General features: G+C 39.5%; 1 protein-coding gene across 8 annotated transcripts in view; it reads right to left on the bottom strand.

Annotated features, from left to right (window-relative positions):
• ARHGEF9 (Cdc42 guanine nucleotide exchange factor 9) overlaps positions 1-12,410 on the bottom strand; it is a 207,306-nt gene that overhangs the window by 88,387 nt on the left and 106,509 nt on the right. For all 8 annotated transcript variants that reach the window (XM_060087328.1, XM_060087326.1, XM_060087325.1 and 5 more), the window contains one exon: positions 3,123-3,302. In XM_060087328.1, the coding sequence (XP_059943311.1) occupies positions 3,123-3,302 (180 nt within the window). The remainder of the gene's footprint in view (positions 1-3,122; positions 3,303-12,410) is intronic.

Here is a 12,410-nt window from a genome sequence, read left to right as displayed (position 1 = left end):
TATAAGAAAACAGGAGAAAAGCTTTGTGACTTTGGGTTAGGCAAAGATTTCTTAAATAAGAAACAAAAAAACATGAACCATGAAAAAGTCATAAATTGAATTTCAACAAAATTAAAAGTTTATGCTTTTCAAAGACAACGTTAAGAAAGAATGAAAGACTAAGCCACGACTGAGAAAACCTTTGAAAATCACATATATGACCAAGGACTTGCAAACAGAATACAGAAATAACGCTTGGAACTAAATAGTAAGAAAACAGACAACCCACATGGGCAAAAGACTAGGATACTTCACCAAAGGTTTTATACAGATGGCAAATAAGCACATGAAAAAATGCTCAATACCATTAGCCATTAGGGAAATGCAAATTAAACCCACAATGAAATGCCATTATTCACCTATTAGAATGCCTAAAATTAAAAATACTGATAATACCAAGTGCTGACAACCATGTGGAACAACTGCAACCCTTATATATTAGAAGTGAGAATGCAAAATGATACAGTAACTTTGGAAAACAGTTTGGCAGTATCTTATAAAATTAGACAAATACCTACAATGCAACCCAGTAATCCCACAGATGGAAACAACCTAGTAAACAATCCAGATGTCCTGGAATGAACTGGTGAATGAGTGGTATATCCACACAATGGAATTATCGTTAAGCAATAAAAAGAAAAATAACCAACTACTAATACAGGCAAAAATATGGATGGATATCAAATAAATTAAGTGAAAGAAGCTAAACAAAATATCACTATTGCATTATTCTATTTATATGACATTCTAGAAAAAGCAAAATTATGGTGACAGAATGCAGATCAGTGTTTGCCAAGGGCGAGGGTGAGAGCAAAAACTGACAACAAAGGGAGAACATTAGAACTTGATAAAGTGATAAAGATGTCCCATATCTTTGCAGTAGTTACACAACTATATGCACTTGTTAAAACCCATCGAAGTAGACATTTGGTGAATTTTATTGTTTGTAAATTATACCTAAACAAAGATGATAAAGAATGAAATCCAAATAAATAAATAAATAAATAAATAAATAAATAAATAAATCCTAGAACTGAATTAAAAGAGGGTAAACAATCTAATATTTTTTAAAAGGCAAACTAATACATAAAGAAGGATAATACACCATGATTAGGTAGGGTTTATCCCAGCAATACAATGTTCATTTAACATATGAAAATTATTCAAACCAAATTCACCACATTAACAGATTACAGTGTAAAAGTATACGATCATTTCAATAGATCAGTGGTTCTTTTTTGTCCCTCAGTACAGTTGACAATGTCTGGAGACATTTTTGGTTGTCACAACTAGGAGGGTGCTACTGGCCTCCAGTAGACAGAGACCAGGAATGCTGTTAAACACCTTACAATGCACAGGGTAGACTCCAATTGAGAATCACTATTCCATATTCTACTTTCCCAGCTCAAGACTATATTTATGATATTTACACACATTGCTATCGGGTACATACAACTAGTCTCTTGTTCCTTGCTATATAATACCTTACAGTAAGCATCCCCCATGTTTCTCATCCATACCCTGGTGATAAATACCTAAGTTGCTTCTAACTGCACTCCACCACACACAACACTGCCATGCAATCAACAGCCTTGTAAATGTTCCCTCATAGACCTCTATGAGAATTTCTCTGGGATATATATTCATGAATGGAACCCAAGGTCATACACATGCTTAACTTTGATAAATACTACCCAGGTGCTTTCTGGAATGGCTGAACCAGTTTAATACTGTGCAAAAAAGAGTTAACATAACAGGCCTGAGACTGCTATCTCTAAAAAGCCCTGCTTGAAAGGTTGGCCTTTGGCTGGCATCTTGGAACTTGGATCTCAAGAGATTTTTCACCATTCCCTGACAAGAGTGGCTCACTGTGCCTAAACTATTTGTATGAACAATGTGGTTTATGCAGAATACTTGCTTTCCTTCTAGGAGTCTGGAATTTTGGTACATGCTAGGCAGAGTGTGCCTATATGACCAGCCACCCATAGAAATCTTGGGCACTGAGTCCCTAATAATTTTCCCTGGTAGACAACATTTCAAAAACGTTGTCACAACTCATTGCAAGGGGAATTAAGTGCATCCTGTGTGACTCCACTGGGAGAGGACTCTTGGAAACTTACACTTGGTTTCCTTCACAGTTTGCCCCAAGTGCCTTTTCCTTTAGCTGATTTTGCTTTGTATCCTTTAGTTGTATTAAATCACAACCATTAGTACGACTATATGCTGAGTCCCGGGACTTGTAGCAAATCACTGAACATACGGGTGGCCTTAGGGCTATCTCTCCACTACACATTCCCATAGTCAAAGCAGGAGACTTTGCAAGAAAACTTACTCTTATAGTTGCACACTTTCATGTGTCATTTGAATGTTATACCATGTGCATGTATTACCTCTTTAAAAATAAATACTTTATAAAATGGGGGAGAAGAGTTGTCAAAACAACTAGGTCACCTGTGAATAAGACACAAAAGATATTAGAGAACCACAGAGGTATAAAGTGAAACCTTCTTAAATCCATGTGAGGAAGCCCAAAGACGGTAAGGAACTTACCCAAAGTTACCCAGACAATCATTATAGACAGGACTCACATCCTCACTTCCATGTTTCCTAGTGTTCCTTCCTCTAAATCATGTGGCCCCTTTTCCTACACTTGTCACTTCCCCTACCCTAGTGTTCTCCCTTAAATGCCTTGCAGGGGTCCAGTTTCATGCTGACCATGGTCTCTCTGATTTCTCAGATTCCTGGAATATATGAATTTGTTCAGAGTCCCTCCCAAAACACTGGGCCCCATGGAAACTGAGCCCCATAGGAACAGAGAAGAGAAGTTGAAGAAAAATCATACTGATAATTATCTGGAAGGAGAGAAAAAAGTTGGGGGGAACAGTAAAGAAGAAGAGTCCTTGGACAAATCACAGTACCTTCCTAAGTCCTCATACTCTAGCAAGGGGATGAACATCAGGGTCAGAGAGGAATCCATCCCCTACCATGGGACAAAGCAACTGAGCAGAACCAAATAGCTCAGAGACTCCTTCCATGGCTTCCAAACGTCTCTCAAAACCCTCCCCAAAGGGGAAGATGCTTACGTGCTCCAGGAAGCAGGGTCCTATCTCGCTGAGGTGGGGGTCATCATTGTTGTACTGTTTCTCCAGGTCTCTTACGAAGCCCATCTGAAACCTGTAGATGTCTTCAATGTTCCCAAAGATCACCTTCAGTTGCTCATCACTGAACATGTCCCTTCTCTTCCGGCATTGCTTCAGGTAGCCCTGCAGACAAAGCAAAAGCCCAGGTTGAGGATGACCTTCACTCCCTGAGGGCTTTACCACTTCCTGAGCATTTGGGAGCCTTATTTCAGTTCCATGAAGTAGACAGGGAATAACCATTTACACTTTTCATACAAGAAAATTGGGGTTTAAAGAAGGAAGTCACTCCACCGGTGAATAATTAGGAAAGATGGATCTCAAGCAAAGGTCTTCAGACTGCAGACTCCAGAGCATAGAGCCTTTTATGACAAGGACCCCCAAAAGTTATAGGACCCTTTCTCAGAATCTGGTTAAGCACAAACATTTTCACTTGCTTTAGTAGTGAGTTACTGGTTTAGCTGGATTGATTCACAAATCTAATGTTCTATTTCTTATAGGACCAATCCAAAAGGTCGGGTAGGAAAACTTCCCAAAAGGGAACAGGAATTGACAAAAACAAACCATTCTTTAAAGTGGGTGTCTTAGCCATCTAAGGTAGCTGGCTAGGAGAGATAGTTAGGATGAGCTTAGCCAGCAAGCTCACAAGTGGCCAGGCATGGTGTTTTTAACAGGGTAAGTATTTTGGACACATTTGTGACTAAATGGATGAATTAATACAGCTAGCCACTGATGAAGGAAGAATCAATGAAAGAGATTCTTGGTCTGATAAGAGAGCACCGAGATAACACAATCAGACTGAGGACACATTGTAAGTCAGGGCAAAAGAAACCAAACAGTTTTCCATTCTAAAACTACTGGTGTAGATTTTTAACTAATGGCCACTGTCCTCATTAAAAATCATTAGCATGTGAAAATGTTCTGGTGAGAATGAATTATGGTCACTTGCTTTCATGTAAAAGTTAAATGTGATTATTATAACACTTGTTGGGCCCCTAATGAGGAGCATTTATGGTGAGTGACTTATCACTTCTGGCCCTAACTCCATTTTGTCTCCTCTAACACAGCTTGCAATGAAGTCATTTAGGCATACTCCAGGAAGATCCTCATCCCTGGCTTCAATGCCCTTTACCAACCCCTACCAAAATCTCACTCACCTTAGCTCTTCTTACCCTCCAATTCAGCCATTAATGGGTGGCTTTAAAACACTTTGCAAATTAATAACTTATGCCAATAATGTGTTGGCATTTATTTATACTACTATTTATTGTTGTTTTGATTTGCATTTCTCTAATGATTAGTGATGTTGAGCATTCTTTCATGTGTTTGTTGGCAATCTGTACATCTTCTTTGGAGAAATGTCTATTTAGGACTTCTGCCCATTTTTGGATTTTTTTTTTTTTGATATTGAGTTACATGAGCTACCTGTAAATTTTGGAGGTTAATCCATTGTCAGTTGCTTCATTTGCATCTTCTCCCATTCTGAGGGTTGTCTTTTCAACTTGTTTCTGGTTTCCTTTGTTGTGCAAATCTTTTAAGTTTCATTAGGTCCCATTTGCTTATTTTTGTTTTTATTTCCGTTTCTCTAGCAGGTGGGTCAAAAAGGTTCTTGCTGTGATTTATGTCATAAAGTGTTCCGCCTATGTTTTCCTCTAAGAGTTTTATAGTGTCTGGCCTTACATTTAGATCTTTAATCCATTTTGAGTTTATTTTTCTGTATGGTGTTAGGGAATGTTCTACTTTCATTCTGTTACATGTAGCTGTCCAGTTTTCTAAGCACCAATTACTGAAGAGGCTCTCTTTTCTCCACTGTATATTCTTGAATACTTTATCAAAAAAAGGTGACCATAGGTGCATGGGTTAATCTCTGGGCTTTCTATCCTATTCCACTGACCTATATAGCTGTTTTTCTGCCAGCACCATATTGTCTTGTTTACTGTAGCTTTGTAGTATTGTTTGACGTCCGGGAGCCTGATTCCTCCAGCTCCATTTGTCTTTCTCGAGATTGCTTTGGCTATGTGGGGTCTTTTGTGTTTCCATATAAACTGTGAAATTTTTTGTTCTAGTTCTGTGAAAAATGCCATTGGTACTTTGATAGAGATTGCACTGACTCTGTAGATGGCTTTGGGTAGTATAGTCATTTTAACAATGTTGATTCTTCCAATCCAAGAACATGGTATATCCCTCCATCTGTTGGTATCAGCTTTAATTTTTTTCATCAGTGTCTTATATTTTTCTGCATACAGGTCTTTTGTCTCTTTAGGTAGCTTTATTCCTAGGTATTTTAGCATTTTTGTTGCAATGATATATGGAATTGTTTCCTTAACTTCTCTTTCAGATTTTTCATCATTAGTGTATAGGAATGCAAGAGATTTCTGTGCATTAATTTTGTATCCTGCTACATTACCAAATTCATTGATTAACTCTAATAGTTTTCTGGTAGCATCTTTAGGATTCTCTACATACAGTATCATGTCATCTGCAAAGAGTGACAGCTTTACTTCTTCTTTTCTGATTTGTATTCCTTTTATTTATTTTTCTTCTCTAACTGCTGTGGGTAAAACTTCCAAAACTATGTTGAATAATAGTGGTGAGAGTGGACAACCTTGTCTTCTTCCTAATCTTAGTGGAAATGGTTTCAGTTTTCACCATTGAGAATGACGTTGGCTGTGGGTTTGTCATATACAGCCTTTATTAGGTTGAGATAAATTCCCTCTATGCCTACTTTCTGGAGAATTTTTTATGATAAATGGGTGTTGAATTTTGTTCAAATCGTTTCCTGCATCTATTAAGATGACCACATGGTTTTGCTCCTTCACTTTGTTAATATGGTTTCTCACACTGATTGATTTGCGTATATTGAAGAATCCTTGCATGCCTGGGATAAACCCCACTTGATCATGGTGTATGATCCTTTTAATGTGCTGTTGGATTCTGTTTGCTAGCATTTTGTTGAGGATTTTTGCATCTATGTTCGAGTGATATTGGCCTGTAGTTTTCTTTCTTTTGGACATCTTTCTCTGGTTTTGGTATCAAGGTGATGCTGGCCTCGTACAATGAGTTTGGGAGTGTTCCTCCCTCTGTTATACTTTGGAAGAGTTTGAGAAGGACACATATTAGCTCTTGTCTAAATGTTTGAATAGATTTTGCCTGTGAAGCCATCTGGTCCTGGGCTTTTGTTTGTCAGAAGATTTTTAATCACATTTTTTAATCACAGTCTCCATTTCAGTGCTTGTGATATGTCTGTTTATATTTTCTATTTCTTCCAGGTTCAGTCTCGGAAGGTTGTGCTTTTCTAAGAAATTGTCCCTTTCTTCCAGGTTGTCCATTTTATTGGCATATAGTTGCTTGTAGTAGTCTCTCATGATCCCTTGTATTTCCAAAGTGTCAGTTGCTACTTCTCCGTTTTCATTTCTAATTCTATTGATTTGCATCTTTTCCCTTTTTTTTCATGATGTCTCTGGTTAATGGTTTATCAATTTTGTTTATCTTCTCAAAGAACCAGCTTTGGGTTTTATTGATCTTTGCTACTGTTTTCTTCATTTATTTTTCATTTATTTCTGATCTGATCTTTATGATTTCTTTCCTTCTGCTAACTTTGGGGTTTTTTTGTTCTTCTTTCTCTGATTGCTTTAGGTATAAGGGTAGCTTGTTTATTTGAGATGTTTCTTGTTTCTTGAGGTAGGATTGTATGGCTATAAACTTCCCTCTTAGAACTTCTTTTGCTGCATCCCATAGGTTTTGGGTCGTCGTGTTTTCATTGTCATTTGTTTCTAGGTATTTTTTTGATTTCCTCTTTGATTTCTTCAGTGATCTCTTGGTTATTTAGTAGTGTATTGTTTAGCCTCCATGTTTTTACTGTTTTTTTCCTGTAATTAATATCTAGTCTCATAGCACTGTAGTCTGTAAAGATACTTGATACAATTTCAATTTTCGTAAATGTACCAATGCTTGATTTGTGACCCAAGATATGCAGAATGTTTCATGAGCACGTGAGAAGAATGTTTATTCTGTTGTTGTTGGATGGAATGCCCTATCAATATCAATTAAGTCCATCTTGTTTAATGTAACATTTAAAGTTTGTGTTTCCTTATTTGTTTTCATTTTGGATCATCTGTCCATTGGTGTAAGTGTGGTGTTAAAGTCCCCTACTATGATTGCATTACTGTCGATTTCCCCTTTTATGGCTGTTAGCATTTGCCTTATGTATTGAGGTGCTCCTATGTTGGGTGCATCAAAATTTACAGTTGTTATATCTTCTTTTTTGAATGATCCCTTGATAATTATGTAGTGTTCTTCTTAGTCTCTTTTAATAGTAGTTATTTTCAAGCCTACTTTGTCTGATATGAGAATTTCTATGCCAGCTTTCTTTTGATTTCCATTTGCATGGAATAACATTTTCCATCCCCTCACTTTCAGTATGTGTGTGTCCCTACGTCTGAAGTGGCTCTGTTGTAGACAGTATATATATGGCTTTTGTTTTTGTATCCATTCAGCCAGTCTATGCCTTTTGGTTGGAGAATTTAATCCATTTACTTTTAAGGTAGCTGTTGATATGTATGTTCCTACTACCATTTTCTTAATTGCTTTGGGTTTGTTATTGTAGGCCTTTTCTTTCTCTTGTGTTTCCTGCCTAGAGAAGTTCCTTTAGGATTTGTTTTAATGTGGTTTGGTGGTGCTGAATTCTCTTAGCTTTTGCTTGTCTTTAAAGGATTTAATTTCTTTGTCGAATCTGAATGAGATCCTTGCTGGGTAGAGTAATCTTGATTGTAGGTTTTTCCCTTTCATCATTTTAAATATATCTTGTCACTCCCTTCTGGCTTACAGAGTTTCTGCTGAAAGGTCAGCCATTAAACTTATGGGGATTCCCTTGTATGTTATTTGCTGTTTTTCCCTTTCTGCTTTTAATGTTTTTTCTTTGTATTTAATTTTTGACAGTTTGACTAGTATGTGTCTTGACATGTTTCTCCTTGGATTTATCCTGTATGGGACTCTCTGTGCTTCCTGGATTTGATCAACTATTTCCTTTCCCATATTAGGGAAGTTTTCAACTATAATCTCTTCATATATTTTCTCAGTCCATTTTTCTCTTCTTCTTCTGTGACCCCTGTTATTCGAATGTTGTTGCATTTAATGTTGTCCTGGATGTCTCTAAGCCTGTCCTCAATCCATTTCATTCTTTTTTCTTTATTCTGCTCTGCATTAGTTATTTCCACTATTTTATCTTCCAAGTCACTTATGTATTCCTCTGCCTCAGTTATTCTGCTATTGCTTCCTTCTAGAGAATTTTTTATTTCATTTATTGTGTTGTTCATTGTTTGTTTGCTCTTTAGTTCTTCTAGGTCCTTCTTAAACTTTTCTTGTATTTTTTCCATTCTATTTCCAAGATTTTGGATATCTTTACTGTCAATATTCTGCATTCTTTTTCAGGCATACTGTCTATTTCCTCTTCATTTGTTTGGTCTGATGGGTTTTTACCTTGCTCCTTCATCTGCTGTGTGTTTCTCTGTCTTCTCATTTTGCTTAACTTACTGTGTTTGGTGTCTCCTTTTCACAGGCTGCAGGTTCTTGGTTCCTGTTGTTTTTGGTGTCTGCCCCCAGTGTATGGTTGGTTCAGTGGGTAGTGTAGGCTTCCTGGTGAAGGGCACTAGTGCCTGTGTTCCAGTGGATGAGGCTGGATCTTGTCTTTCTGCTGGGCAGGTCCACTTCTGCTGGTGTGTTTTGGGGTGTCACCTTTTATGATTTTAGGCAGCATCTCTGCTAATGGGTGGGTTTGTGTTCCTGTCTTGATAGTTGTGTGGCATAGGGTGTCCAGCAATGTAGCTTGCTGGTCGTTGAGTGGAGCTGTGTCTTAGCATTGAGATGGATATCTCTGGGAGAACTTTCACCATTTGATATTACATGGAGCTGGGAGGTCTCTGGTGGACTAATGTCCTGAACTCAGCTCTCCCACCTCAGAGGTACAGGCCTGACACCCGGCCAGAGCACTAAGACCCTATCAACTACACAGCTCAGAAGAAAAGGGAGAAAAAAGAAAAAAATAATAAAATAAAATGAACTAAAGCTATCACAATAAAACATAAAAAGTAATTTAAAAAAAGAAGGAAGAGAGCAACCAAACCAAAAATCACATCCACCAATGATAACAAGTGCTAAAAACTATACTAAAAAAAAAAAAAAGCAGACAGAACCCTAGGACAAATGTTAAAAGCAAAGCTATACAGACAAAATCACATAAAGAAGCATATACATACACACTCACAAAAAGTGAAAAAGGAATAAACTATATATATATATATATTTAAAAAAGGAGGACGAGAACAACCAAATCAATTAAGAAATCTACCAATGATAATAAACTCTAAATATTAAACAAAGATAAACCTAAAGTCAGGAACAAATTAGATGCAGAAAGCAAACCCCAAGTCTACAGTCACTCCCGAAGTCTACCACCTCAGTTTTGGGATTATTCATTGTCTATTCAGGTATTCCAGAGATGCAGGGTACATCAAGTTGATTGTGGAGACTTAAACCACTGCTCATGAGGCTGCTGGGAGAAGTATCCCTTTCTCTTCTTTGCTCACACAGCTCCTGGGGTGCAGCTTTGGATTTGGCCCTGCCTCTGCATGTAGGTCGCCTGAGGATATCTGTGCTTCGCTCAGACAGGACGGGGTTAAAGTAGTAGCTTACTAGGGGGTTCTGGCTCACTCAAATTGGGGGGAGGGAGGGGTACATAACGCGGGGCTAGCCTGCAGCAGCAGAGGCCTGTGTGATGTTGCACCAGCCTGAGGTGTGCCGTGTGTTCTCTCTGGGAAGTCGTCCCTGGATCATGGGACCCTGGCAGCGGTGGGCTGCACAGGTTCCTGGAAGGGGAGTTGTGGATAGTGACCTTTGCTTGCACACAGGCTTCTTGGTGGCTGCAGCAGCAGCCTTAGCATTTTATGCCCATCTCTGGTGTCTGTGCTGATAGCCATGGCTTGTGCCCATCTCTGGAGCTCATTTAGGCAGTGCTCTGAATCCCCTCTCCTCGTGCTCCCCGAAACAATGTTTTCTTGCCTCTTAGGCAGTTCCAGACTTTTTCCTGTACTCCCATCAGTCTAGCTGTGGTGCACTAGCCCCCTTCAGGCTGTGTTCATGCAGCCAACCCCAGTCCTCTCCCTGGGATCTGACCTCCAAAGTCCAAGCCTCAGGTCCCAGCCCCCACCAGCTCCAGCGGGGGAGCAGACAAGCCTCTTGGACTGGTGAGTGCTGGTCAGCACCCATCCTCTTTTCTGGAATCTCTCTGCTTTGCCCTCTGCACCCCTGTTGCTGTGCTGTCCTTTGTGGCTCTGAAACTTACCCACTGGCACCCCCTGTCCCCACCAGTGAAGGGACTTCCTAGTGTGTGGAAACTGTTCCTCCTTCTCAGCTCCCTCCAACAGGTGCAGGTCCTGTCCCTATTCTTTTGTCTCTGTTTTTTTTTTTTCTTTTTTCTTTTGCCCTACCCAGGTACGTGGGGAGTTTCTTGCCTTTTGGGAAGTCTGAGGTCTTCTGCCAGCGTTCAGTAGGTGTTCTGTAGGAGTTGTTCCACATGTAGATGTATTTCTGATGTATTTGCGGGGAGGAAGGTGATCTCCATGTGTTACTCCTCCACCATCTGAAGGTCTCCCCCCAAGGGCATATAAGTTAAGATGAGTTGGCAGTGGAATATGACTGCCAAAAAAAACTAATGTCATTTTAAGTTAGGGATGAAGAAGAAACAGATTGAGAGGGCGGAATGAGAAGTCATAAGAAGGTAATTGCACCACTTCAGGGGAGCAGCATTCAATTCTGAGCCCTATTTTCAGAGGAACATGGAGTAAAGGATACAGAGACAGTGGGAAGTAAGCAGGGTAGAGAGATCCCTGAAAAGCAACACCATGAAGAACAGTAGAAGGAACCAGGGCTGTTTGTCCTAGAGAAGAGGAGACTCAGAAGACCTCTGAAGGCCCATCACAGGACAGAGGGAGCAGAAGGGGTCTATAGATCTTACTGTTAAGCATGCTTCAAATGCCCTCTAACTCTATCTGCATGGTAAAAGAGAATAGAGTGATATGGCAGTGGGTGTGAACTGATTGAACAGAGGTCGTTTTTGAGAGGCTCACCTCTCCTAGAAGTAAAGTGGGCATGAGTGTGAAGGCATTACAGTGGGTGTTATCAAATAAATGACAAAAGGCATGAATTAGCCCTGGGGCTGTCATGGTAATAGGCAAGGAAGGTTGACTTTATGTCACTCTGTTTCTAGACCCACGAAGGTTGATTTAAGTCTAGATCTAATGCATTGAGCTATTGGATTGGCCAAAATGTGCCTTCGGTTTTTAAGTAAAAATAAAAGACACATTTTTCATTTTCCCCAAGAACTTTATTGAACAACATATTCACCCTTTTGTTCCACTACCACCTGCCATTTTTCAGACAACTTCATAATTCTATCTTCCCAAATCTTTTTTTTATCTTTTTGAGCAAAGAACTGTTCCGGGTGCCTCTTACAGTCTTCCAGGGGATTGAAATTTTATCCATTAAGAGAATTTTGTAAAGACCAAACCAAATGGAAATCCAAAGGTGGAATGTCTGGTGAATTTGGCAGATGAATCAGAACTTCCCAGCCAAGCTGTAACAGGTTTTGCCTGGTCATCAAAGAAACAAGAGGTATTGCATTATCCTGATAGACGATTATGCGTTTTCTGTTGACTAATTCTGGACGCATTTTGTCGAGTGCTGCTTTCAGTTGGTCTAACTAGGAGCAGTACTTGTTGGAATTAATAGTTTGGCTTTCTGGAAGGAGCTCAGTAAAAAGGACTCCCTTTTAATCCCACCATATACACAAAATCACCTTCTTTGGATGAAGACCAGCCTTTGGTGTGGTTGGTGGTGGTTCATTTCACTTGCCCCACGATCTCTTCCATTCTACATTATTGTACAGTATCCACTTTTCATTGCCTGTCACAATTTGTTTTAAAAATGGAACGTTTTGGGCTTCCCTGGTGGCGCAGTGGTTGAGAGTCCGCCTGCTGATGCAGGGGACGCAGGTTCATGCCCTGGTCCAGGAAGATCCCACATGCCATGGAGTGGCTGGGCCCGTGAGCCATGGCCACTGAGCCTGCGCATCCAGAGCTTGTGCTCCACAACAGGAGAGGCCACAACAGTGAGACGCCCGCGTACCACCAAAAAAAAAAAAAAAAAAAAAAAGGAACGTTGTCATTACATTTAAGTAGA

The sequence above is a fragment of the Mesoplodon densirostris genome, chromosome X (assembly GCF_025265405.1).
Source record: "Mesoplodon densirostris isolate mMesDen1 chromosome X, mMesDen1 primary haplotype, whole genome shotgun sequence".
In the NCBI taxonomy this organism is placed as follows: domain Eukaryota; kingdom Metazoa; phylum Chordata; class Mammalia; order Artiodactyla; family Ziphiidae; genus Mesoplodon; species Mesoplodon densirostris.
This window is presented reverse-complemented; position numbering and strand designations above follow the sequence as displayed.